The following is a 27,977-nucleotide window of genomic DNA, read 5'->3' on the forward strand; positions in this document are numbered from 1 at the left end:
CCCCCTTTCTGCCCTGGTAACCATAAGTTTGTTTTCTACATCTGTGACTCTATTTCTGTTTTGTAAATAAGTTCATTTGTACCTTCTTTTTAGATTCCACATACAAGCAATATCATATGATATTTGTTTTTCTCTGTCTGACTTACTTCACTTAGTACGATAATCTCTAGGTCCATCCATGTTGCTGCAAATGGCATTATTTCATTCTTTTTATGGCTGAATAATATTCCATTGTATATATGTACCACATCTTCTTTACCCATTCCTAAATGTCGATGGACATTTAGGTTGCTTCCATGTCTTGCCTATTGTAAACAGTGCTGCAATGAACATTGGAGTGCATGTATCTTTTTGGATTATGGTTTTCTCTGGATATATGCCCAGGAGTGGGATTGCTGGATCATATGGTAGTTCTATTTTTAGTTTTTTAAGGAGCCTCCATACTGTTCTCCATAGTGGCTGTACCAACTTACATTCCCACCAACAGTGTAGGAGGGTTCCCTTTTCTCCACACCCTCTCCAGCATTTATTATTTGTAGACTTTTTGGCGATGGCCAGTCTGACCGGTGTGAGGCGATACCTCATTGTAGTTTTGATTTGCATTTCTCTGATAATTTGTGATGTTGAGCATCTTTTCATGTGCTTTTTGGCCATCTGTTACGTTCTTTTTCTTCTAACTAGGGCCTCAAAATCCAGTGCATATTCTATACTCACCCTTATGGTAAATCTCAATTCAGACTAGCCACATGTGGACATCTAGGAGAGTATAGTTTTGTACTTTAGATCTCTGTAGCATTTTCTGAGAGTTTTTTCTGCTTGTAAGGATAATGCATGTTTTTGTTTGTCTAAAATTATTTCATAACACTTCAGGGTTTTTCACACTTGATTACAGCAGAACTGTAGAGGAAAGTGTGTTACAAAGACCATCTAACTGACTGTGTCACTTATCAAAATGTTGAAGTGAGGAAGTTTTCATGCAAAGAGTTTGGCTTGACCATTTCAGAATGCTGTGACTTCAAACTGGAAGGCATGTTAAAGGCCCAGAAAATGGCTTCAGAGAAGTTAAAATATTCATTGCAAGGTGTTCCTAAAGAATGACAAGCAAACCCAGGCCCCCAGTACCAAAGATGCTGACATTGTACTGAAGACATGGAGGATAAAAAAAAAAAAACTGGAGAAAAAGTGAAGACTCCCTGTGACCCATAGTTGCTTTCTGGCATAATATGATAGAAGACTTAAGTTTCGAGAAGCTCTGGTTAAATTTGGTCCTGACTGTTATTAGGCTGTGTTGGGGGCCCGTTTCCTCAGCATGTTACTTTAGTGAGTCCTGCAAGAAGCAGAAGCACTCAGTTTGGACCTTACTTTTCTACAAGATGTTTCAGTGATTTAAAATCGGAGAGTCATTATAATCTAAATTCACTAAATAGGCCGTAAAGGAGCTGGCTTATGAGTTTTCCCCTCAGCAGGCAGCTCTACAGTTATCCCTGAAGTGTAACATCATTAAAAGATTTGTTAAGCCCCTGCTCTTTTTTAAAAAATTTTATTTATTTATTTTATATTCATTTTTGGCTGTGTTGGGTCTTCGTTTCTGTGCGAGGGCTTTCACCAGTTGGCGGCGAGTGGGGGCCACTCTTCATCGTGGTGCGCGGGCCTCTCACTGTCGCGGCCTCTCCCGTTGCAGAGCACAGGCTCCAGACGTACAGGCTCAGTGGTTGAGGCTCACGGGCCTAGCCGCTCCACAGCATGTGGGATCTTCCCGGACCGGGACACGAACCCGTGTCCCCTGCATTGGCAGGCGGACGGACTCTCAACCACTGCGCCACCAGGGAAGCCCCAGCCCCTGCTCTTTAACAGGGCCCTGTTCTGGTCTTCACATCCCAAAAGATAAAAACCTAATCCACAGTCTTTAGGCCACAGCCTTTGAGTCATTTTTCCATGAGTGGATGATATGACACACTAAGCCAGGTTGACTGTCATCACGGTCTTCATTTGAAAGCCAGTCTACAAGAGTTAAAAGCCTAGAAAGTATGTTTCCCCTTCCGTTTGAAGCAAACTAACCCATAGTGAAATTAAACCCATGCTTTTGGCTAATTGGTGTCTTGTCCTAAAGGCAAGCATCTGGTTGCTTACCTGACAGCTCCTGCTGACCAAGGGCACAGGTGTGCAAGACTTAAAGACAGAAGCTTCTCAGTCTGGAAGGAACCTTAGAGGTTCTCCATCCAGCTCCCCACTTCAAAAATAAGGTTTTTCCTAGAACTCAAATGGGTCGTGAGATGCAAAGACTCCTCCCTTGGCATGAAGAAAAGCCCATTGCTGGTAGGCTCCCACTAATGTTAACTTTCATTTGCAGTTCCAAAGTGAAGCAATAGGTTGAGTCAAACATCCCTACTTTTCCTCTCCTCGTTCTTCCTATTGCTTGGCAGCTGCATCACATGGGTGGGTTCTGTCCCATGCAGTTTCCTGAACAGCCTGTCTTTCTTTTAGGTGAAGAGAAGGACTATACCATATGGCTGGCTCACTCCACAGACCCTGGAGATTATGGAGATGGCTGCATTTTAGGCTATAAAGAACAGTACCTACGGCTACGCAAGTCTTCCGTCTGTCAGAATGGTCGGGACTATGTTGTGACCAAGCAGCCGTCCGTCTGTCCCTGCTCCCTGGAGGACTTCCTCTGGTATCAGCATCCCTCAGATCCCTATCAGCCATTTCCCGTGCTGGAGGAGGCAAAAGACAGTTCAGAAATCTTTAAATCCTTTTCTTTCCCTTTTTCCTCAAGAGTGGAGTACTGTTGCTTCTTATTAAGGAAATTGAGGCACAGAGAAAGGGAACCAGAGTTGTTAATAATTGGACAGATAACATTGCATCAGTTACTTATTGGCCAGAACCAGCAACAACCCCTGGACATCCTGACTTGGCAGTGGTGGGAAGGAGAGAGGTACATAAGGAGGATGAGAATTAAAAAGGAGAGAGAGAGAAGATGATAGGACAGAAACACCAAGAAAAGTGGTACAGGAGCTCAGAGGAAACTGGACTTTAGCAAGCAGCCTGACAGCCTGGGTGTAGCAGGTAGGGTACTAGGTTTGGGGTCGTCTGCAGGACTGAAGGCAGAAAGAGTGTGGATCTGTCCCAAGAGAGGAGGTGACATCAGTAGGTGTGGTCTGTATGTCCCATCAAGGGTTAGAAGCCATCAAGGTGAACTCCCTAGAGTTCAGGACCATCCAGGCTTAAGGGTTAGTTTCTTGGCTGGCACAGGGTTAGTTGATTATACAAGGGCGAGGGAGTCCCTAGGTAGCCTAAGCAAGGTAACTTAGGGCAAATAAGAGGAACTGCTTCACATCACAGGTACTAATCTTATGGAACTTGTTACCTGCAAAAGATACTGACAGGAGGTAGAAGTGGATTTGGAAAAGAAGGCAGGCAGATAGCAGTCCTGTCCTCCCACAATGTATTCTCCTGAAGTGCAGGTGACAGAGAATGCAGGACTGAGCAAACTGCAGCCTGACCCAGTGTGTTTCCTCCTGCATGGCTCATATCTGTGGAATGGCCAGGGGTCCTCCCTTCTCTATTTCCGCAGGGGAAAATATCACTCAGATCACTTTGATGTTGTAATAGGGCTAGAGCTTATTCATACTGTCAAACTCTGAAGAGCTGTCTCCCATCCTTAACTGCACACAGGGTGGCTCTCGGTCACCTGAGCTTCTGCTGTTTTCCAAACATGTTGTGCTTCTTCAGAGCTCCATGCCACGTGCATGCTGCTGCTGCTTCCTGGAAGTCTTTCCCTGCTTGACCCCAAGCCTGGTGAATTCCTACTTAGCCTTTAATACTTAGCTCAGATACCGCCTTCTTAAAGCCTTCCCCAGATTTTCCTCATCTAGGCTCCTAATACAGCACTTACCATATTTTAGTTTTTGTGTATAGATTTGCTTCCACCATTAAACTCCAGACTCTTTGAGTGCATATTGTATTTGATAATCACATAGTCATAATGATAGCCGCTGACGTTTTTTAGCAGTACGTCTGTTTACACTTCCCCTCAGCAGCCCTGTGAGAGAGGTACTCTGGTTATTTCCATTTCACAAAGGGAGAAATGAAGGTACAGAGAGGTTATGACTAATTTGCCATCATGTGGCAGAGCTGCGATGTGAACCTGGCCATTCAGCTCCAGAGCCTGCCCACTGTACCCCACGTGCTTGAGAAATGTGTACTTTGTGAGTGGGAAGGGTATGGTCCCTGAAATTTTGGATTGAACACATAAAATTTTTGCCAGAAATTTCTCCTTGCTATTGGAGGTGTGGTATCTTCTGTATCTTTTGTTCTCTCTACCCTCTCCCTTAAATATTTGTCAGAAAGCCTTGAAGTACAAGCAGCATCTATATATTCACCAAATATTCACTGAATATTTTCTATGCACAGGGCAGTGCAAAGTGATAACAGGAAGTTTATTATAGACTCTCCTGGTAAGATGCACATAATTATGTTTGAAACAGAAGGTGGGATCCTTGGGGATTTAGAAAAGGGAGAGACTATTCCATCCAGAGCTGAAAGGAGGTAGGTGGGTCAAAGAAGGCTTTGTAGAGGAGGTGGCATTTGGGCTGAGCCCTGACGAGCCGTAGGATTTGACCATGCACATCTGGGAAGAAGCAGGTCGTTAAAGCCTGTGGACTGATGTGGGCTTAGACCACCCCAACAGCGTGATCAGGAAGGGTGTGCTGGAAGATAGGCCATGAGGGGAAGTTACAGTAGTCACGATGAAGTGAGTGGGTCCAGATGGGGGTGCTCAGGCTGTTTCCAACTTAGATGGTGGGAAGGAAGGTAGTGTCCTGGACAAACGGAGGAAATGACCGGAGGGACTGGCATGAAGGAGGAAACGTGATGTATTTTGAATGTTTTGTTTATTTGAGGTTCTGTCGGCAGATTTAGATGGCAGTGTCCAGCAGGTATTTGGAAATGTAGGATTAGAGCTCAAGAGAGGTAAAACCTAGAAGTTTTAGTTGCAACAAATAGTTAAGCTCATGAAGGGGGAGTAAGAGAATGAATTATAGGATCTTGGAAAACATCTGCACTTATGGGTTAGGAAGAGAGCAGAGCAAGCAGTGACCAAAGAAACAGACGAGTGCCGCTCTCAGGGCCTCAGTGGGTGGGGCACAGCATTGTGGCAAGTGCCCCAGAATAGGTGATCAGAGTGAACGAGACAGAGAGAGCCCCCTAGGTTGGATGACTGGTGAGCCCTGGGGGGCCACAGACATTCATTTTCAAGGTTGCAGAAGGGGGCCGAAGCCCAAATGCATAGAATAAAAAGTAAATGAGTACAACAGAACAAGGAAAAAATATTTTTTAAGAAATCTGGCCAGTAAAGGAGAGGATGGTGAAGGAAGAGGACAGGTTCAGGCTAAGGAGAAGCCTCCAGGTGAGTGGGACTAGTGGTCACTGCCACACTGTCCATGGAACGAGCCCCCGCCCAGGGGCATTAGGAAGGATGGGGCCGAGGCCACTCGTGTCATTTCTTTGGGGAAAGCAGAGAAAGAGCAGATGGGTGGCGCTATGGAGAGATGGGATAGAATGGAGGGCAAGAACAGGCATTCACATTGGCGGCAGGGACCATCTAAGAAACTAAGAGGGACACGGAAGTGGGGAAGGCAGGAAAGGTTTAACATACCCGCCATGGGTAGAACATGGGTAAATGAGTTATTTGGAGAGAAATAAAAGAGTTGTTGAGTGTCCCAGAGTTTAGATCTGTTGCTGATGTACTATTTCTCTGTGTCTTAGTCACGTGAGTCCCCACCCCCTGCAGGCTGCCCTCCTTCCCTTCCCGGAGCCTGAGCTGTCTGTGTGGGACTCCTAGCTACGGAGTCTGAAGCCCAATCCATAAGCTATTTTCCCTCAGTTCAGCCCTCCCCATGTGCTTTTTTTTCCTAAACAGACCTCTTTATATGTCACAGGCTTCCTTAGCTTTCTGGCAACCCAAGACTGGAATATTGACCATCCACTGCCCCATATAAAGCCTTCATTGCTAGTCACTTCCTGTCTTTCAGCAACTTTGAAAGATACCTTATTTGCTGATTCTTACAGTGATTTTGGCTACTTCCGTCCAGAAAATGACTCCAAGTGTGTGGAACAGCCAGAACTCAAGGGCCACGACCTAGAGTTTTGTTTGTACGGGAGAGAAGAGCACCTGACGACAAATGGGTGAGATGCCTGCTTCTCCCGTATCGGGACTGAGTCTCCACTGTGCAGAGTGAAAGCTGCGTCTCTCCGCATAGTTCGGAGCAGTAGCTGAGAGCACTCTAGAAAAATACCGTCTACTAAAACTTTCTGTGATGGGGGAAATGTTCTGTAATCTGCTGTGTCTGATGCGGTCGCCACTAGCCCTTTGTGGCTGTTGACACTAGTGTGAGTGAGGAACTGAAGTAATTTTAATTAATTTAAGTGTAAATAGCCACCACAGTAGAGAGCGCTGCTCTAGAGGAGGCTCACTGCCTCCTTCCCTGATAAACACTCCCCTCCCCTGTGGTTTATGTACCGCGTGTTGACTGCATTCCCTGGTCACAGTTCTTTGACACAGTCTCTTAAGGCAGAAAGGTGGCATGACCCTGCAGCAAGGCAAGGGATGTGTGGTCTGTCCAAGGACTGAAACTACACAGAATATCCCCAAAACATCCCTGCAGATCTCCCCCAAGGCCTGAAAGATGGTGTAATGACCAGAAGTTTTTCTGCAACTTCTAAAATCTTGTCTTCAGGAAGTAAGCAAGAATCCAGAAGTACATCCTTGTATTCTGTTAACAAATTTTCTCTGCCTCTCAGGTACCGGAAAATTCCAGGAGACAGATGCGAGGGCGGAGTGAATCCTGCTCGAGAAGTGAAAGACTTGAAAAAGAAGTGCACAAGCAACTTTCTGAGTCCAGAAAAGCAGGTATGTTAAAGTAGATCTGGTTTAGATACAAGTGGGGTTTCACGTTCTGCCAGGAATAGTCAAAGTTACAGTGTCAAGAACTCTGTTACTGAGTACAAGTGGCCAGACTACTTCTGTCAGGCTTCCCTTCGTACAGGAAACTGTCAGGATGAGGGATGGTCACATAACCCAACGCTAAGCTCATCTACCGAAAACGTTTTTGTTGGGGAAAAAAAAATGGTATTCAGTAAAGTTTTTCCAAGTCCTAGATGCATACGGTTGAGGAAATTTCTGAGGCTCAGAGTCATTTAGGAAAAAGACTCAAGAAGTTTGGCTGTAAAGGGCTGGAGTTTTACACATGTGGAAGGGAGGGCACTGGACCATAGGTAGGGTGGATCTCTTTGCCGAGTCATGTCAAGTGTGTTCAGAATGAAAAACTGAACTATGGTAATAAGGGGCTGGTTTTGATTTAGAAGCAAGTTTTAGGGCTGATTACAGTTCTGTAGCACTGAACTATCTGGCTGGAATATGGGGATATGGTAAAGAGGAAACCTCTTGATAAAGAAGCACTGGCCCAGCAGTGAGACTTGGGGCAGTAAACTGTGGGCCCCAGGTTCCTAATCTGGAAATTGAGAGGTGGACAATCTGCAGTTCCCTCCTATCTAACCTTCTAAGGGATGAGGGCCTGACAAGGGGTGGGATTAAGAAGGCAGTGGGAGAAAAATGTGTGGGTGTGTGTACTTGTCGGGGGCAAGTTCCTCCTTCTCTGCATCCCCGCCCTGCACTCCTGGTGGCTGTCCTCAGAGTGTTTGTGTGTGTGATTGCACAGGACTACCGCCCACAGGGACACAACTTGTCCCAGAATCCAGCTCCGCCTCCTCTTGGATACATTGAAAACACACACACCCTATCTCCCACCCAAAAGCAGGTAGGTCACACTCAAACAATGATACGGAAAGCTTATTTGTAAAAACATACAACAACTTAAGTAAAAGATAAATCTCGGTGTCATAGGATGGCTTGCCTAACATAACATTGGCACAGCTCCTTTCCAGGTAATTGGCCCTGTTTTAGATTCATTCAGCCCACTTATTATCATAGTCTCCCTTTCCTGCTTCACCCTTAAAAGCTCCAAGACTTATAAACAGTGGTAGTGGGGAACAGTCACAATTACCATTTGATCTAGGTAGTTGCTACGACTTCCAGTGTAACTTTGACATGGAAGCCACTGAGTTTGCACCATTCTGACAGCTTTAAGGCAGTTGAAGTTCTGGTCACCCTCTGCCAGCTGTGATATTCTCCTGGTAGCACTGAGATGGTTCATCTTGGGGGCGGGGGTTGGGAAAGTATCATCATTAGGTGCCTAGAGACTGCAGATCATTCAACAGAGAAATAGGGGAATGAGCAGCCTCTTTGAATTCTGTCTGAGAATATGCACACCCAAAATTGTTTGTGTTTGTGTTTTAATTTATCAAGAATTCCAAGTCAAATTCTGTTCCGATTATCCTGGCTACTGTGGGATTGATGCTGGTCACAGTCGTAGCAGGAGTGCTCATTGTGAAGAAGTACGTCTGTGGGGGAAGGTAAGGAACAGAAATCAATCAAACCAGAAAGTCCACCGAGGGCAGACGGTTGAGTCAGCCCCTGGCAAAAACTAACTAGTTGAAGTGATGTTACTGAAACATCAGGCCCAAATCTTTCCTTACATTTTCCATATGCCAGCTACGGGCTGTGCTTCCTATATGTGTGACTCATTCTGCAAGTGTGTAAAACTTGGAAAATCCACCGTCCTATAAGAAATGCACCCCTCCTCCCCATGTGAGAGTTGACGGTGGTTTCCACCCGCAGGTTCCTGGTGCATCGATACTCTGTGCTCCAGCAACATGCGGAGGCCAACGGTGTGGATGGTGTGGATGCTTTGGACACAACCTCCCACACTCATAAAAGTGGTTATCATGATGACTCAGATGAGGTGAGACTCTTTCTTCTTGAGGGGTGGTCCAGAAATTTTTAAAAAGGGTGATCTTTGGGCTTCCCTGATGGTGCAGTGGTTGGGAGTCCGCCTGCCGATGCAGGGGACACGGGTTCGTCCCCTGGTCCGGGAAGATCCCACATGCTGCGGAGCGGCTGGGCCCGTGAGCCGTGGCCGCTGAGCCTGCGCATCCAGAGCCTGTGCTCCACAGCGGGAGAGGCCACAACAGTGAGAGGCCCGCGTACCGCAAAAAAAAAAAAAAAAAAAAAAAGAGTGATCTTTTCTTACTCATGGTCAAGATAATGATTGAAGCAAAGGAGGGTATAAGCTAGAAGCAGCAATTTAATGACTGTAAGACTTGGCCAGCCCAGAAACTAGGTAATGGCTTTCAAAATAGGGATTTTTTTGGTCTGTAAATAATATGGCCTATGTCTTTCTTTTCAGGACCTCCTGGAATAGCTCCTCAAAGGAGCTGGGACTGAGCACAGATGATGGAACCGCAGTACCTCTTACACTCCCTGTGGCTCCGACTTGGGGAAATAAATTTCCCATTGCGAGGGACCCAGCTCTGTTTCTGCTGCTTCCATCAAAGCCAAAAGGACCTACACTAAAGAAATGGGGGGTGGGGACCCTAAACACTCTTACAATTGGCCCTGAGAAGAGAGGGAAAATTTTTAATTCTTTAACTTTTCATTTCAAGTTCTGTCTTTTTGCAAGGTACGGGCCCTTTTCGGTTTTGTTTTTGTTTTTTAAGGGAAATGAAATGGAATTGAAGGGAACTTTTCACTAACCCCACTGTTGCATGTTTTGCATGGCGCCTGCCCCAGGGCACCTGCCAGCTTCAGCATCAACTCTCACAAAGCACTTGGTGCCGTCCCTGGGCTGTGCTGGCAACACGAAGCAGCCGCAGAGATGAGCACAGAGGCTGCGATGACTGGCACAGCCTGGGCAGCCTTTCTCCATCTGGGGACAGCCCCGCTCCAAGAACACTGCACACCAGCTCCTCACACAGATCCCTGCTTTTTGTTGTTGTTGTTGTTGTTTTTTCAGGGACCATAGGCCACAGTGATTTTTCTTTTCCCCTGTTTAATTAGGCAATACCCTCATTAATTGCCCTTTGGCAACTAACTTACATGTGCTTCCAAGACACTAAATCAGGAAAACTTAAAGGGTAATATTTTTAATTTGGGGCAGGAAAAAGGGAGCAGCAGAGAATTGACTAGATTTAGCACCTATTAAAGGAGAAACTCTTGCTTCTTCCGAGATCTTTCAAGCCATGCTTTGTGTGTGTGCCAGTGGACTTGCTCAAGGTCTGGGTTCAGGCTTGCCCGGGCTGTGTGCCCAGGCTGAGCGAGCTCTTCGCTGGAGTGGCTGGTGGCATGGGCCGTGCAGCCCCTGAGGATGGCACGTCACAGTCTTCTGCGTCCCCTCCTGCCTGCTGTGCTGGCTCCTTGGTGAATCATTAGAATGGCTGCTTATTTGCTTCCTCTTAGGTTGCTGCTCTGCATGGAGCCATGACTAGACATGTTTTCAGATTTAGGCTTTTTTAAAAAAATCAGAATTTTATTACCAGACTCTCCTCCTCTGCCCTTTTTCCCAGCTTTGCCAAGTAATTTGTTGGCATGAAACTTTTGGCTGAACCAACTGAAAAACACACTTCTAGTGTAGATGATGTTTCGTGTGATACATTAAGTTCGTATTTTAAATTTAAAAAAATTTTCCTTTTGACATTTTTAAAAATGAGATAAATTAGAAAATGTAGCAAGATGGATTTTGGGGTGGCCATATAGTGATGGAAAGCTGCAATCGTTAGTTTTAATACAGCTTGACTATTTGCTATACCGGAATATAGTAGCACGTTTTCAGTCTTAGCATACCTACTGTGCCGGTCACAGTTTCTCCCAATAATTATGATTGGGACATTCTTTGATAAACTGCCGTTTTGTTGCTAGTTCACTTTATGGCTAGAAAGTCAGGAAAAAGTAAATGTGCCAAATTAACTGTTGTCAGAATGCGTGAGCAGATGGCTGAGTTCTCTCCTCACCAGAATGGATTCACAGCCGCAGGGAAAGTGGGGGAGGGAATGGATGGAGAATTCTAGAGACTTTGAAACTGCAGTAAACTTAAATGAGTCAGGGAGCTATAAAGTTAGGGCAGTTTTTGTAAAGAGAGTTAATACTTGTTAGAGCCAGAGAACACTAGTCTTTTAGGAAAAGCTCATTCCTTTTACAAGGTTTTTAAATTAAAAGTAATTCCAAAGATATACCAGCTCACAAATGATTAAGTATCGGCTTTTGTCCCCGGTCGCCCTCACCTCCTGCCCAAAATGAATTTGATGTCCAGAAAAGACCTACTTACACCATACACCTCTTCTCCCCACATATACCCGCTCGGGTAGGTGTGCTGATACATGGTAATTCTCTGATTAGTTTTAAGATAGGAAAGTTAATATTCTTCTCTAACCGTATAAGATTAGGGCTCTTTGCCTATAATGATATTTCTATAGAACTTGGCAGTTTTCACAGCACTTTTTCTCTTGCATTATGTAATTTGAACCTTACAACATTCTCGTGAGATTTAAAAAAAAAAAAGGCGGGGGTTGTAATCCCCATTAGAGATGGAGCTGAGGTACAAAAACGGAGCAAGTCGCCAGGGTCCCTGTGTGTTACGAGCACCGCCAGTGGTTGTCTTCAGATCTCGTATACGTTTTGATGCGCGCCAGTGCTGAGCACCTGGAGAGGGCTGCTCTCTTATAGATGACTTGCTATTCTTTAGGATGCGGATCAGTGACATTTCTTGCAGAGCAGTATTTAGCTCTTTTTTGCCACCTTGGTAAACAGAAGAGTTTATTCTCCTGTTGTTCATGGTTGAAAACAAAAGTAATGGTAATTTTGAATATGTGTTTAGAAACCGCCCCTCACCTTGTTGAGGGTCACTGTTCAAGAGTGCAGGAATGGAATCTCCATTGATGAGGCACCCTCTTCATTCTTCTTGTCCTCCCACCACTGGCTGGCTAGCGAGCTCAGTTGGTTTGAGGACTGCTAACAAGCCTGGCTAGTTAGCCTTCTGGGTCAGCCTGCACTCACACAAGTGTATGCCCTCAGCCAGACAGGAAAACGGCCTAAATCCATGACAGCTTCTAAGAAAAGAAGATTTCCAATTTGTCCTATCGATGTTAGGTTAGGAGAATTATCTTTGAAAGTAAAGTTGTGTAAAGTCTCAGGCTTGATAGCAAAAGATTATTTCAACAATAGAAGTTAGCACTGTAAGGTAGGTTGGACATATTAGACGGTCCAAAGTGACCTGAGCTCTAAAATCCAGGCGGAGAACTCATCATCCTTCGTGCTCTGTGGACAGGTGTCTTGGACGTAAGGGGGCTCTTGGTTTTTAGTGAGACCAGAGACCAGGGATGCATACACCTAGGCTGTTCATTGAATGGGAATGCCCCTTAGAAGAATGAAAGCGTTTGGAGGATTGTGGCAGTTCTAGGCTGGGCTTAAGAGATTCAACAGATTAGCTGTAACTAAAACTTAGAATTTGCCGTCTGCCTCTGAATAGGCTTTCCAGTGTGCGTCTCTGTAATTCTTAGGTTTGCCTCTGGGCCTCTACATGCCCAAGCTGGCCTTTCATCCCTGACAGATAAGTAATGAACTGGCCACCGCTGGCTCTGTAAACCATTGCTGGTTCTCCCATGGCCTTCATCACGGTACAAGGATAGAGAGAGGAGTGCAGGGCAGTTCACATCCACCCCAGGTGGCAGGACTGTCGTGACTTGAGTCATTTCTTTATTTTCTAGGCAAATGATTCAGGTAGAGAGATTCTCTCTTTCCTTTTCGGAGAGCTTTAAAGAGCCCCGCTCCTGTATGCAATGGCTTAGAGCTCGCCCTGCTCATTTTTGGTACCGCCCCCTTGCCTCACATGAAGCCCAGATACTTGGAACTGCTAAAATAGGAAGAGATTCAGCTTTTCAACTTTGCTACTACCTTCCCTCAAGCAGGAAGATTAACATGGACTTACATGTCCTTTGGACAAAAACCAAAGTTTAAGATTTGCCACATGATGGAGTGATAGGGAGGGCCAGACTTTCAGCACTGGCACTCAGCAGGTGCCAGACTTTCTGTTCCATCTGCCACTGATCCGCCCAGCTCAGGCAGCTCTGGCAGTGCTGTCCTGCCCTAGCAGAGCCCAGGCCTCACCCTCATGGAGGATGATTAAAATAGCAGGAACATGTTGATTTCTTGGCTACTTTGCATTATAACAATAAGAATCAGAACATTAATTAGAAATTGTCTTCAACAACTTAACTGTACGCATTTTTTCACACTGGTACATTTTTAAGCGTCCTTGTTTATATAGGATAACTTAAACTAATCTGTACCTTTCTATATATATATGTGTGTGTGTACATATATACATGTATAAACTGTATAGTGTACATGTTAATGATTTATTGATATGTCCCAAGTCTTTAATGCAGTTCTCATCCTCCGCATGCCCTCAGTTTGTGGTCGGGTGACTTAAATGTTCCTGATGATTCTGCCCACCTCCTGTGTTTGGACGTCTAGGGAGGAGGGGTTTGATGGCACCCTCCTTATCCTCGTGCACAGAAATGCTCAGGGTCCCCGTGTGCCTGTTGTCCAGCCCTGTCTTGTCTCTTGTTCCCTATCAGCATGTGGTCCCTCCTTGCTCTGTAACTTCTCTGCCTCCACCCCAAGCTGTCGGTACAAAAGTGTAAAGCAGTATTAAGATCGTTACTGCATGTATGCTAAAAACCCAAGTTTTCTGTTCCCTTGGGACAGAAAATTGCATGTGAGGTGGGATAATCAAGTTTCAATGACCAATGTCGGTTACACAAAAAAGCCAGACCCTAGAATAAAATTCCACAAAATGGAAATAAAACTCAAATTTCTTTAGCATTATGTAAATAAATCTGGGTGTGTTTAACTTTGTACTGGTAATTTTCTGTATATTTGCAATATTTGGGTTAGAAATAAAACAGACTGGACTTTGTTACCTGACCTACTAAAATGACTAAGCTACAGTTTGTTAATATGAAAGCTTTTCCAGTTTTCTAGCTTCAAAAATCAAACTCCAGCAACCAGAGAATAAGTCAGTTAAAGAGCCAGGACTATTCATTTATAGCATGTAAGGTATTAGGTAATTTGTAGGAAAAACTACTCACCTGTTTCTGCTTTATGCTCACAAAGATCTGCCTCCCATGGGTATTTGTAAAAGCAGCTTTCTTGTTCTTACTCCGGGAAAGTGTAGCTGAGCCACCCCGTACAGCTTCTCCGTTTCAACCGCTACACTCTTCCTTCTGCACGCAGCGGCATGTCATTACTCTCTTGAATTCCATGTTCTTCTAGCAGGTTGATAAGTAACACCAAGGAGTTTACCTTCCACACCTTTCCATCTGCCCCTCTTAACGTTTCTCCTGCTGCACTTACTCGTAGTCCTTCCTGACCCATTTCATTTAAGGACCTTCAAAGAGTTGCAACTTTCCTCCTCCAAAATATTTCTTTTAGGGGAGGTTCCTGCCCACCCCCACTGAGCCTTTAGCCAAGGCTCACGACTGCTCAGCCTTCCGTCCTGGCGGGTATTTCCATTTAATGCTTGCTCTGGCGTCGTGGTCTAAAGATGACCAGGCAGAGACCTTGCTCTTGAGGAGCCCATGTCTGCTGGAAGAGCCCTCCCCCAGGAGGTTATCCAAGGTGGTTTATTTTCTGGAATTCTATCTAACATAGTGTTCTAAGACTTCCTGCAACAGAATCAGTAGGTTTTTTTTTAAATGCATATCCCACTTAGACCTATTAAATTAGCCTTTCCAATGGATAAGACCCTAGGAGTCTGCCTTTTTTATTTGATTCTTCAGTTGCAACAAGGAGCTAAGACCAAAAGCCTGGGCCAATCTCCTCATCAAAGCATGGATTAAGTGGGGTATAAGAGGGGGTGTTTGGAGTCCCCTGGTGTACTGTCTGGACTCGTAAGGGCTTTGGCTGGGTCAGACGAGAGAAATAGGTCAAAGAGGCCTTTACACAAATCCTGACATGACACAGCGCAGCCTCTCACCACCAGCCTGAGGTCAAGCTCCACAGTTATCCTCTTCAGTCATCCGAGCTCCTGATAAACAGCTTCCTGGGCACCAGCTGTGTCTACAGGTTGTCCTAGCCCTCGGTCCCTATACAGGTTGCAAAGATGAGTTCTGGGCTTCTGTCCCACACCCCAAGATAGTAACAGGCTCCCAGGATCCTAATGACTGCCCCCAATTTGACGGCTAAAGGGGAGAAATGAGTAAGGAGCTCATTCATTCAACCATACTCATTTGTTTCCATAAAAAATAAAGGAGAGGAGGGGAAGGGGGGAATGTGGGAACTCTACTTTCCACTCAACTTTGCTGTGAACCTAAAACTGCTCTTTAAGCCTAAAGAAAAAAAAAATATATATATATATATATTCACAGAGGGGATGCCAGCTTCTGGAGATGAGAAAGTAGAGTATGATAGGAAACCAGATTGATTGGATGGAGTGCATAGAACATATAAATGATGGTCTGGTGAGCCTAGAAATCACATGGGACCGTTAGTATGTAACACCTACTGTGCTCTGGCCACTTTCATGTACTTTTACCATTTTATCTTCAACACAATTGTGGCATCATCATCCCTTGTTTCACGGACCAGGGACCTGAGGTTCAGAGTAAGTGGTTTTCCCAGGGTCACCTAGCAAATGAGTGAGTAGTAGAGCCCAGAGTCACACTCAAGTCCTCTAACCTTATGCTCCTGGCTCTCCCCTCCATCACTGCTGCCTCTCACTTAATTTGTACTTTATCTCATAGGCAAGGGAGCTTTGAAAGGGACAAGTGCTGGCCCAACCTAAAAATAGCTTACATTTATCGAGCACTTAGTCGGCTACACTCTGCTAAGCACTTTACCCAGATTACCTTTGAATCCTCACAGCAACCCTATGGCTGTTATCTCCACTTCACAGATGAGGAAACAGACCTGAGAGAGACTGTGATGTGTGGTTACAAGTCACACAGCCAATTGGTGATGGAGCCAAAGTGAGCCGGGGGGTCTGGCTCCAGTGTGCAGACCCTGCCCTGCACTGCCACGGTGGGGAGTGGAGAGGATGGGGCCGCCCCCATAAAGGCTGAGCTGGCGAGACTTTACAACTCAGCGAATGTGGGAGCAGAGAGGGAGAGACCACCTAAAGGTGTGCCTGTGAATCAGCTAATCCTGGGGCCCCTTCCTTGGACCTGGACACCCTTGGATGAACTGGAGGTCAGGAGCCGAGATGTCACCCAATCCTCCTGCCAGAAGCCAGAGGCCCCATTTGGATGGTCTGGGTGGGGAGGGGCTGTTTGAAAAGCTCGAGCGCTCCCCTCCCTCCCTGGTGTTGTGAGAGAGGTGTCGGTTCTCTCTCCCAAGATAACAGGACTACCGGGTCCTCCTCCTGCAGCTATTCTGGGCTGCGGTCCGCTCCCCACTCTTCCCCTGGCCCCTGCTTCAGCCGTCTGGGAGTAGCTGGGTGGGAACAGGCCAGCCCTGTTACATAACCCTGTGTCTGGGACCCTGGGGAGGCCGGGCTGGCGAGCAGGTGCTCAGCCCCTCCCTCGCCACCAACAGTGAAAATCTTTCTCTGGAGCCCAGCCTTGGGGTGGCCCAGCATGGAGGCAGCCACAGCTCTGGAGGTGGCCTCGGATCCACGCTGAAAGTGAAAGAAGCCAGCCTAGCGGATGCTGACGGAGCCCAGGCTTCACCTCGGCGGGGGGCTGTCAGCCCCATTCCCCAGCTCCTGCCCCCAACAGAAGGTGATCCATGGGGATGGGGAGTGAGCGTTGGGAGTTGGGAGAATGCGCTACCGCCCTGACTGCACCTCCATGGGTTTTGCGGATCTAAATGGTTTCACGGGATTGGTACTTAGGGTGGGGAAGCATCCATTGGAGCCCCCACCCCCTTCCTTGGTGGATTCTAGCTTGCTGCTCAAATGTCTCTGCTGGGTCTTTGCTTTTTACCTGAAAAGTCAGTGAATGATGTTTGTGGCAATTTACAGTGACTGATAATGATAGGTTTGTATTTTTACCTTTAAAATACGTCTGTCACAGGGACCTGATATACCAATGCCAGTCAGGAAGGGAATGAGGGGTGAGATGGTGTCCATCTGGATTTGGAGAAGAAAGAAACAAAAAGCTTAGAGCCACCGGGAGGCTAAGTGGTGAACAGTATGTGACGCTCCACTTCGCCCTTGGTAGAGCCGTGGGTCCTCCACCTACCCTACCTACATCTCCACTGGCTTCCACGGGAAACCCTAGCCTATTTGAGCCTGAGCTCCACGGAAGCAGAGACCGTCCGGAAGAATTTGGCTGCCTCTCTGTGGTCTCTGTGAGCCTCTCAACATAAAGGCATTTTCGAACTAGGAGGTGGTGGGTGCCCCTTCCAGCCCCAGAGTTCCCTGCCAGCAGCCCTGCTGCCCAGCCCCCAGACTGCCCCTGGCTGAGGCCTTTGTAGCTAACAGCTCTGTGACATTTACCCTGGGTGGCTCCCACTGCACCTGGCTCAGCCGACAGAAGTGGAAGACGGGAGCCTGGCTCTTCCCCTCTCCTGCGAGGTAATCGGCGGAAGCAACTACGGGGGCTGCACGAAACATTTAAGACAGTTCCCTGCACAAAGTCCCCACTTCTGGCCCCTTGGAGTCTTGAGTGCAGAGGATGCAAAGACCACAAACGAGACACCGTGGAATCCCTGGGTAAGGAGAGGTAAGAAAAGAAGACAGCATCTAGACTCAATTCCCAGGGCCACCTCCAGCAGCTCCGTGACCTTGGCCAAGTCAATGGACTGCTCAGTTTCAATTTCCTCTCTGTAAAATGGTGAGTAATAGTATCGACCTGGTAAGGTAGTCGAAAGGATTGTTGAGATAATCCAAAGTGCCTTGGAAGAGGCCAAACAAAGATACGAATAGATAATAAATTATTTCCAAGTCAGGGATAAAGACTGAGTTCTCCCTGCAAATAGGGTTGTGGAGGGAAAGTTTGCTGCCTCTTATCATCCTGATGGAAGATGCTGGGTCTTCAGAAGCTATTTGTATGTCAGGGGCAGAGAGCCGACCAAGTTTGCCCCACTGAAAAACAGGTAAAGAGAGCAGAAGTTATTGGGAACATACTAGGCTGGAATGGTCTTGAGGCAGAAAATCAGTTTCTTCCCGAAAAGGCCCAGGGAATAAGTCACAGGCAGAGGGAGAATGAGAGCCAGGACTGCTGACTCTCTGACCACTGGTCTCCACAAAATCCTGGGGGAGGGTGCTCATCCCTTCCACACTCCTCCCTCCTGACGGCCCCTGGCCACAGCCCCCAAGTGCGGCCTGAAGGGCCCTGATCTTGTGTGTGGCCTCAGGGCCACCAGCACCCAGTGACTCAACCCACCTACATGCCAGAGGTCACTAGCAGCAAGGACTCCTTGTGACATTGTGCAAAGTGTTTGCATCTGTTATCCAGTTGGGAAAAGAAGACATGAGTTCAAACCCTAGCTCTGTCCTGTGACCCAAGGCAAGTGAATCCACCCCTCTGGCTTCTATTTTCTCATCTGTAAATTGAGAGGTTGAACTAAATCAGAGCTCTTAACCCTTCGGTGGATATGGATCCCTAGGAAAATCTGATGAAAGCTGTGGATTCTTGCTGCAAGAAAAATACTCAACAAAGTTCAGGGAGTTCAGAGCATCACTGAAGCCTAGCCAGAGGTCTTCAGGGGGGTGCTATGGTGCTGGACTAGATGGCCCCCAAGTTCCCTGTGAGCATCAAGGACTTTTCCTTCCTCTTAACGCCTCCTCTTCCTTATGGGGAGCTCTATGGGACATAGAAGGGCACAGTGGCTAGCATGTGAGTACACATGAAATAGAGCAGGCATCAAAATGTTTGTGACATTAAAATGAACTGCAACTGGCCGACACGGAGCTTTTAGTCAAGAAAGACTGCTCCATGGCTAAAGAAGCAGAAGTAGGTGTTTGGCATTGGGAAACCATCCTCTGTCACTCTCAGCACTGCACAGAGGCACTGTGTCCTGGAGGCAACGCTGGGCAGGGGCCAGAGGAGAGCTTCCGAAAGAGTGAGAGATATGGGACAGACTGCACCCTGACACGGAGAAGACGGGACTCTGAGACCCAGTAGGAGGGCCCGTCTGCTGATCTCAGCTCGATTGCTTCCAACTGACCCTGTGTCCTCTTTCAGTCTGGACTGTTCTGTGTCTTCCAGGCTTGGGAAGCTGAATCCCTAGCCTTGAAGTGACCATCCTTCCTTCCTCCCTCCCACCCTCCCACTGTCCCTTCTTATCCTCTTTCTTCCTTCTACAAATATTTACTTTGTGTCTATTATGTGTCAGGCACTGTTACAAAAATGCACAAAATAGGCAAAAATAACTTCCCTTGTGGAGATTACATTCTATGTAAGGAGATAGATAATAAATAGGCAAATAAAATATATAAAATATCAGAAAGTGAAAACTGCTATGCTGAAAAGTAAAGCAGAGAAAGAGGAGGGTATAAAGTGCTGGGGTGGGAAGTGTACTTGCTGTTTCAAGCAGGATATTCAGTGAAAGTCTTGTTAATAAGGTCATCTGAGCAGCAACCTAAAGGAGACCAGAGAACAATGCATGCAGATATTGAGAGTGAAGGTTTTCCACAGACAGAACAGTAAGTGCAAAGGCCCTGAGGCAGGAGTGTGCATTATGGATTGGGGCCACTGTGGCTGTAGCAGAGTGAGGGAGAGAATAGCAGGTTTGGGGTCAAAGAGGTAGCAGGACCATTGTGAACACTGGTTCAACCCTGAGACAGATGGGCAGCCAGCGCAGGGTTTTAGGTGAGATCTGGCATGATCAGGTGTAGGTTTTAAGACTTTTCTGGCTGCTGAGTTAAGAATAGGCTATAGGCAGGCTTTAGACACTAGCAAGATTGTCAACTGAGAATAAGGATTCAGGAAAAGGTATGGAAGTTTTAGAAGAGGGTGTACAACAGTCACCCAGGAGAACAGGAGATTGAGTGAATTAGGGAAGTCTGGCAGATCTGCCAGGGTCCATTTGGAGGCAATGGCCATCAATTTAAAGTCAGCATAGTTTTGTAATATTTTTCCCCAGTCGTGTTTGGCTGTGTGGATGCAGACACTGAGGGGGTGTATTTAACTGGGGCTGGGTATTGCTAAGAAGTGGAAAAGGATTAGGGCTTTGAGTGGGTATGCAAGGGAGTGAGTCTAACGATGACCATGGAATCTAATTTGGGTGGGAAAGAAAGTGGTAACATGGAGGGGTGATGGAGAGTGAAGGGGTGGGAAGATAATGGATCAGAGGTCTCAGTGGGCTGAAGGATCACTGCTGGCAGAGCTTTAGAGGGAGGGAGCTGAAGGGATAGAGACTGTTCATTAGGTTATGCGACCTCAGAATTTAAGGCTCAAATACAATAGATGTTTATTCCTTACTAGCAAAACAACTAAAAGCAAGTGTTCCTACTCAGCAGATAGTTCTCCAGCACTAATTCAGGGACCCGGGCCTCTTCCATCTTGTGGCTCCGCCATGCCTTAGGGCCCCGTGATCGCCTGCATGCAGCTAGCAGATGGGAAATAGAAAACTCATTCATTAAAAGCCTCGACTCAGAAGTGATTCTCATCACTTCCACTCACATTTCACTGGCAAGAACTAGTCTCACTGTCATACAGCAAGTGGGGCCGCTCCTTCTCAGAGATCCCTATACTATGGAAGAGATAATATGTACAAATTGTTGTGAGCAATTAGCCATCCCTGTCATGGAGGTGGTGCTGAGAGAGTGGGACGCTTGAAATTCAGATTCTATAGTGGCTATAGTTATTGGTCTAGACAATGACCAAAGGAACCATGGGCTGAAGCAGGGGAGGACAAACTCATTGGAGGAGTGGCAGGCAAGGCTGGGAGCGGCCCTGCAGGGACTGGAAGTCTGGGTGTTGAAATGAGCAGGAATCATGACTGGAGAAATGTTGGAGAAAGTGACACTGAGCCAGGGCTACCGTCATCAGCGTGAGGGGGAGACTGCCACAAGGGGAGAGGGTGATGGAGTCTTTTCCTCAGAGAAGTATTGCCTATTTCTATGTCCTTTTATTTTTTCTGATCTTAGTTTCATGGCCTTCAAGGAAGTGACACTCTTGTCCTTCACAAGGTTTTTAGGTTTATTTTTTTGAAGTCACCACATTTCTTTCCCACCACACTCCTCCAGACAAGTTTCTGATAAGGTCAAGTCCACACCCTATGCATCTGCTAATGCTTCTGTAAGAAATGCTGGTATTTTTTGGATCCCTGGAAATCTCTGGGGTTTTTTGGGAGCCATAGCTTGCCTTGTGCATTTGCCCTCTTTTGGTAACCGTTCACTCACACAGGCCTGTGCATGTGTGTGCACACATGCACACGAACTCACAGTCTTGCACACTCACACACGCACACACTCCTCCACTATTTCAATGTGTCTATCTTGTTCCTTCATTCTCTGGGCCATAATTAATACCATCAATCTGAACTACACAGTCCTTAGGGAATCGCTGGCAGAAAGTCTTTAGCCATGTGAAACCAAGTTATGAGAGGATGGGAACAATTATTTCCCATGAGCAGAGAATAAGGAAATGGGCATAAACCTCAGCAGGATGAAATTCGGTAGAATTAGGAAGGATTTTCTAATGAAGAGAAGTCGAGATCTCTGGACTTTAAGTAGTTTCCTCTCCGCTCCTTTTTAAGACAGTATTCTGTCTGAGAGAAATTCAGTGCTGAGAGCAACACAGCTCAGAAGCCAAGGGCTCTCAAAGGACTTTTCAAAATGTCTTTTACCTGAGACTCTATGAAGGGAGAAAATCTCATAGACAAACTGCGGCTGTCTCAGACCTGGTCTTAGAAACCCGAGGTTCTGCTTTAGGGCTGTAGCCTTTGGTTCACATCCCTCCTGGCATATGAAGAGGAGAAAGACCTTGGGCGTCAGGGAAAGCCATGTTTCTCCAAGGTCAGTACAATTAACACCTCGCTTGACTGTGGATGTGTGAAAAGAGATGTCCCAGATGAGCCCTCCTATTAACACTCTTAGCAAGGGGTCAGATTGCTCTTGTTTGCTGGGCAGATTCAAGGCCTGGGGTGCTCTGGGGAAGAGCTTGCTGCAGCCCAGGCACCTGGAGCTGTCACACACTTTCACCTCCCATATTTTGTCAGCGGCTTTAGCCTTAAGCCCATCCTCTGCTCTCCCACTGGGGCTGGGAGACTGCTGAGAGCAGAATCCTCGCCTACTAGTCCTCAGACTTAGAACATTCCAAATAGTAACTTAAGTTTGTCCCCTACTGATTCACCATCTTGTCAGGGAATCCCACTTCTAAGCAAAGAACTGGCCCGGGAGCCCTCCAGGGAGGAAGAATCCACCATCCTGGCTGTCAGCCTTTCTCCTCTGTCTCTGCCCCCTGCTGGCATCCCCTCTGGATCTCAGGGCCATTCTGCTCATCCTCCTCCTAATTCCCCCATCTTAGCTTACGTTCCACATAAACTTATTTCTTTCATTTTTCTCCTTAGTTCAAGTGAAACAATGCTAACCTTTTCCAAGATACTTTTCTAGGAAAGACTAAGTGGGAACAAATACTATATACATCAGCATGCACCTACCTATAGAAGCCCCCTTCCTACCTGAGGTGTAAGCAGAGCAGGGCTCAACTGGCACCTCTTCCAGGCATGACAGCCTGGGTTCCTTTCCTCACATCAGCCTTTTTAATCCTTGAGTGTGGCCCCCTGCCTTCCCTTCTTGGCCTCTTCTCTCCAGGGGCAAGATCACTGCAGGAGCCCTGACTGTGGTGCCCAGTCCCAGGTGGACACTGAAGGGCAGGTAAGTGGACAGATATGCTGTCATGCTCAGAGAACAGGTCCTTCAGACACACGTTCCTAGATGGTGCCAGCACGACTTCACAACCGGCCGTGAGGTCAACAGCAAAGCTGTTTCTCTCTCCCAGCCCTTTCCTTCCAGTCTTCTCCTTGCTCTGGGTGCTCACCAAGGTCCTTCCTAACTCAGAGGTTCTGTAGGCAGCGCAAGGGACAGCAGAGCCGGCTTCTCCTCAGCCCTCTCCCCGGCAAGCGTGAAGGGTTAGGTCCCCACCCAGCAGTGGGGAACCAAGCCCAACAAGATGAAGTTTTGACCCTCCTTTTCAATTGCCGCCCTCTTTTTGCAGAAAACCCTGAAGTCATATCCGCCTGTTCTCAACTCCTTGGTCGCTTGCCAAGATGGCCACAGGAAAGGAACACATCACACAACACTTCTTCTGTTCTTCATGCCCCGCCTCCACCCAAACTGCCAAAGTCGAACAGAGGGCAGCCGAGCAGGGTCATTCAGCTGCCTGGGTTCCAAGCTGAGTCCTTGCTGAGGCCTCAGGCCCTGGGCCGTACGGGCAGGACAGCGCTTAGAGCACTGGAGGCCCTGTACCACACAGTTCCCACTTCTGTCAGGGTAGAGGGGTGAGGCGCAGCCTAAGACAGCACAACCCAGGTTAAAACGTAAGCCACACGGTAAAAAAGGAAACTAGGCAAATAAAATGGACAGCATGCACTGAATATTTCTGTCTATCTTTATCCACAAAGCCCAAGTTATCTCAAGATGCTAATCAGGGCGGACTATGGAAGTTCCTGGTCTCTAAACAACGATCTACAAACTGAGGTGTAGGAAGAGCTTTGTAGACCCTTCGTTTGATTTATTTTCAATTTCACCATTCAAATTCTGCATTATGTAATGTACATTTTAAACAGTTCAATTTGTAAATAAACATACATACATTAGGGTGAATGTTCAGGGATGTATTTACAGGGAAATGTGTGTTATCAAAAAGTTTGGAATCGCTATCAAGCTGTTTGCCACAGTTGTGTGCTGGGGTGGAGTTCTTCCAACTGATAGGAATGAAGGAGCGGGGAGGCTGGGGAGTTGGTGGGAACTGAGACTGTCACACCCCCTGTAAGACTACAGCAGCGGGGGACTGTCTCTGCCTGAGAAAGGAGGAAGCAGTAGCACCAGAAGCCTGGAAAATGGAGTAGATTTCAGCTAGGACCCGAAAGGAACCCAGGTGGGATGTTTGCACTTCCTCAGCCAAGGCTGCCGGAGGCATCCTGAGAGGAACTTACACCTGGTCATTCCCCAAACTTACACTCAGCACTTTCCTGAGCATCTCCTGTCTTCATCCTGGAAGCCAATAAACATAATCTAATCTCTCTTCTCACTGGAACACGCCTGAAGATCAAGGGGGAGTAAGCAGTGGACCTAATCTGCCCCAGATTCTGACTGTACAAAGTGATCCTCCACAGACTGGAAGACACTGTGCAGGCCCCTGAACAGGGCAGCCCTGCAGAGAAGGGACCAGACGCCAGCTCCCTCTGCAGTGACATCAGTGCTGTCCTGGTGGGGCCAGGGTGTTGACTCTGCCTGCAGAATATAAAGCTTTCTCCTCGGGGTCTGGCACCGAACTGGGGAGCGGGGCGGACACTTGGGGGTCAGGATTGACATTGAAAGTGGCCTTGAAAAAAGGAGTGTTGCTGAGGACAAATGTAGAAAAGGAGTGGAAAGACAGACCACTCGGACTGGACTGGTCTGTGCATAAACAAAAAAGAAATCTCAGTTGATGAAAAGTCGATGGTGGAGAGTTACCAATTAAAAGAAGTAGGTGTCAGGCTCGTGCTTCAGTGCTCTTTCTGCTGAGACTAACTCTCTCTACAGGATCCCACAGCTGGTTGCTTATCCCTAAATCCCAGTGAGACAATGGGAGCTATCTTCCCATTCCCCGAGAGAGGGCTTAATTTGCTCAGTGTTGCCTGGGTCACCTGGCCATGGAGCACAGCTAGATACAGCATCCACTTACACTTCCTCTAAACTCTCCTCTTCCCCCCAGGGAGGCTCACCACCCCGTTCTCTCTCTTTCCATCACTCAGAGCACCCCAAGATCTGGCTACCTCAGGCCCAGAGGCAGACCTACGTCCAGAAGGTTGGAGACACTCTGAATCTACTAATCCCGTTCCAGGTGATCATGACAGCCCCACGTTGGGTCCATGACTGGAGCCAGGCCAGGGTTTTGATTTGGAAACAAAAAACAAGAGTCCTGCTAGCAGTGGGACAGTCGTCCTAGCCTTGAATGGAAGGGGCATGTCACTGAGTGTGAGGCCAAACAGCCCTTCCATCAGCACTCCTGTGGGGTGTTGGGGTCAGGTAAGGTTGGGCATGCCCAGGTGATGATGTAAGGCTAATCCATGCCCTTCAGTCAGCAGGGGTCTGGGAGCGCTCAGTTTGGAGGGCTCTCAGGAGTTTGGGCAGCTAATTTTAGTCCCAGCTGCCCTGAGTGTCCATGACCTAGACTCTCAGAGGCGGGGAGACTCAAAGCCATCCCCCTTTCCCATGATCCTGAGGCTGTTGCTGAGAGACGGAAGTCCGCTGGGACAGTCCACCAACCTCTCACTCAAGGAATTTGCAGCTGCGAGTCAAGTCACCACGTGGACCTGGTGGATCTGACCCCTGTTGCAGCCGGGAGGGGCAAAAGCCCTCTCGGGGCAGCTCACAGCCTTCTCCCCATTTCTCAGGGCAAACCCCAACCTCAAGCCATGCGCACGCATGACGGCTGTGCCTTGGACGCCAGTCATGTGAGCATGCGGAATGGGGAGCGGGACTCCAACCTCTTCATCCGAGAGGCCCAGTGTGCTGACTTGGGTCACTACCAGCTCCATGTGCAGCTGGGTGGGCTGGAGGCCACCGCCACCACTGACACCCTGGTGATCGGTACAGTGGGGGGAATGGGAGACGACGTGGTCCTTGGGGGCTCCCACCCCAGCGTGAAGAGGAATCAGCACAGAGAGCCGGGGAAGCGGGGCTGTGGGACGCAGTGGTGGGTGAAGGGAGGGGTGGCTGAGCAGAAGCGGAGGGGCCCCTCCTGGTAATGTCCTGGCATGTGAGGCGTGCCATGCCCGCTGCCATGCTTGGCCCTTTCAAAGAGGCCAGGCTCTCCTCAGAGTATCAAGTTGGTGGATGTCTGGGGCTCCAGCGCTACCCTGGAGTGGACTCTGCCCCAAGACACGGGAACACACTCCTGGGATACGTGGTGCAAAAGGCTGACACCAAATCTGGGGTGAGGCCCAGCTGGGATGGAGGGAGGGAGGAACAGCACATTCTGGAATGGGACTCTGGTAGTTCCACGCAGTAGGCTGGGGTGGAGTGAGCTGCCAAAACAGGGGTCTCATTCCGGGCATCTTCCGGGGCCCCACAGCTGTGGCTCACAGTGCTGGAGCGCTATCACCGCGCCAGCCGCACAGTCTCCGACCTCATCGTCGGCAACTCCTATGCATTTCAAGTCTTTGCTGAGAACCAGTGTGGGCTCAGCCAGACAGCCTCTGTCACTGCCGACCCGGCCCACATCCAGAAAGCAGGTAAAGCACTGAGACTCAGAGCCAGGAAGAGTTAAGGAGAAAGAGTTGAAGACGGATGGGGCTCTCAGGCACTACAGCAAGGCCCTTCTTGGTCCCCTCGGCTACTGTTTACAAGACCGAGGGGTTTGTCCAGTGAGATTTCTCAGAAGCCCCGAAGTTCACCCAGCCTCTGGCAGACTGCACTACAGTCATTGGCTGTGACACCCAGCTCTTCTGCTGCATCCATGCCTCCCCCAAGGTGAGCAAGGAGGTCTGTGGGTGGCTGTGCTGCTTTCTGCTTCTGCTCTAACCTTAGCTGTGTCGAAGAACATTCTAACCAAAACATTTGCTCCCGTCACCATCATCTGCCTGTTCCACAGCACATTACGTAGGAACACTCAGGGCACTGGTGTCCAAGACAGGCTGATGTGGATAACGTTTCCAGTTTTGCTTTTAGTGTTTGTTCCTCATATATGAAGATGTCACTTAATGACCTGCTGGCAATTGGGCATGAGATTCAAAGCTGTCTCTCTGGCAGGGGGGGCTGGAGTCCTGTTGGCTGCTCCTGACTCACCCCCCTCATCTTTATCTTCCAGCCAAAGATCATCTGGCTAAAGAACAAGATGGATATCCAAGGCAACCCCAAGTACAGAGCCCTCACTCACCTGGGAATCTGCTCCCTAGAAATCCACAAGCCTGGCCCCTTTGACGGGGGCATCTACATCTGCAAGGCTGTTAACCCCCTGGGGGAGGCGTCAGTAGACTGTCGGGTGGATGTGAAAGGTAAGGGCAGAACTCGCACCTTAAGGTGCAATCACCTCCTCTCTCCACAGGTGGGAAAGTCGAGGGCAGAGACACAAGCCTAGATGAAGAAGGGCTCGGGTTGCTTCCCCTTCAGGCCTTCTCATCACTGTCATCATCAGGATGTATTTTAGGAGCCATTTTTATCATCCATTCCTCATTTCTCTCCATCATAATTCTGTAATATAGGAAGAATCACTATTTCCACTTTGCAAAGGAGAAACCTAAAGCACAGGGAGGTGATTGATCAGTTTACCTGCGATTTCCAGTGCTGGTTAATTGAGGAGTTGGCACTATGGTGGAAAAGAGGCCAAGTCTGCTGGACCTTACCCAGATCATTTTTCATTAAACTATACAATCTGACTCAATCCAGGAAAGCTGTAGCTTTTTATTGGGCTTTTAAACAAACCAGAGGACTTTCGTCTCTAGTTGGTTAAATGGGAATATTGCACATCCTCTCTACCGCTTTTAAAGTATTCATTCATTTATCCATTCCTGTCCCCTTGCTCAGATTGCCATCATTGCATTTAGAATATTGTTTTATAATTATCTATTTACTGATCTGTTTCCCCATAAACTGTGAGCACTGTGAGGGCAGGGACCATCTTATTCACCTTGTCCCCCAGTGTCCAGCCCAGTTTCTGGTACACAGTGGGCACTTTCTAAGCATGTGCAGCATGACTCAGGAATGAATGGGCCATTACATGTCCTATTCTTCCCTCCGCATAGACTCTTAATTAGCACCATGGACTCCCCCCAAACCTGGAAGTATATCCCTTCTCGATGCTCTGAAAGGTTTCCCAGAGATTGCTGAGATGTTAAAATGGAGAGATGTCAACACAGAGAGATGTCTGAATTTTGCAGCTCCTAATTGAGGCACGCTAAGCAGACATGGGCAACTCTGAGGAAGGTAAGG

The 27,977-nt window shown here is 47.7% G+C and overlaps 2 protein-coding genes across 5 annotated transcripts in view; both read left to right on the forward strand.

Annotated features, from left to right (window-relative positions):
- SORT1 (sortilin 1) overlaps positions 1-13,879 on the forward strand; it is a 44,885-nt gene extending 31,006 nt beyond the window's left edge. For 2 of the 4 annotated variants that reach the window (XM_082660128.1, XM_082660129.1), the window contains exons 14-20: positions 2,485-2,674; positions 6,070-6,186; positions 6,802-6,910; positions 7,719-7,817; positions 8,366-8,472; positions 8,738-8,861; positions 9,306-13,879. In XM_082660128.1, the coding sequence (XP_082516254.1) occupies positions 2,485-2,674; positions 6,070-6,186; positions 6,802-6,910; positions 7,719-7,817; positions 8,366-8,472; positions 8,738-8,861; positions 9,306-9,320 (761 nt within the window). In that variant the 3' untranslated portion in view covers positions 9,321-13,879. The remainder of the gene's footprint in view (positions 1-2,484; positions 2,675-6,069; positions 6,187-6,801; positions 6,911-7,718; positions 7,818-8,365; positions 8,473-8,737; positions 8,862-9,305) is intronic. The other 2 variants (XM_082660130.1, XM_082660131.1) reach the window with 1 other exon arrangement.
- A 2,648-nt stretch (positions 13,880-16,527) lies between these two features.
- MYBPHL (myosin binding protein H like) lies at positions 16,528-27,920 on the forward strand (the record flags this gene model as incomplete). Its single annotated transcript, XM_082674008.1, is given in 11 exon segments — positions 16,528-16,555; positions 16,558-16,671; positions 24,800-24,888; positions 25,442-25,642; positions 25,850-25,928; positions 25,931-25,983; positions 26,122-26,281; positions 26,359-26,414; positions 26,418-26,519; positions 26,857-27,043; positions 27,791-27,920. Coding segments are annotated over 11 exon segments (1,077 nt in total). The 3' UTR covers positions 27,799-27,920.
- Positions 27,921-27,977: the final 57 nt, after the last annotated feature.

This window comes from Grampus griseus (assembly GCF_964374135.1).
Source record: "Grampus griseus genome assembly, chromosome: 1".
NCBI lineage: Eukaryota > Metazoa > Chordata > Mammalia > Artiodactyla > Delphinidae > Grampus > Grampus griseus.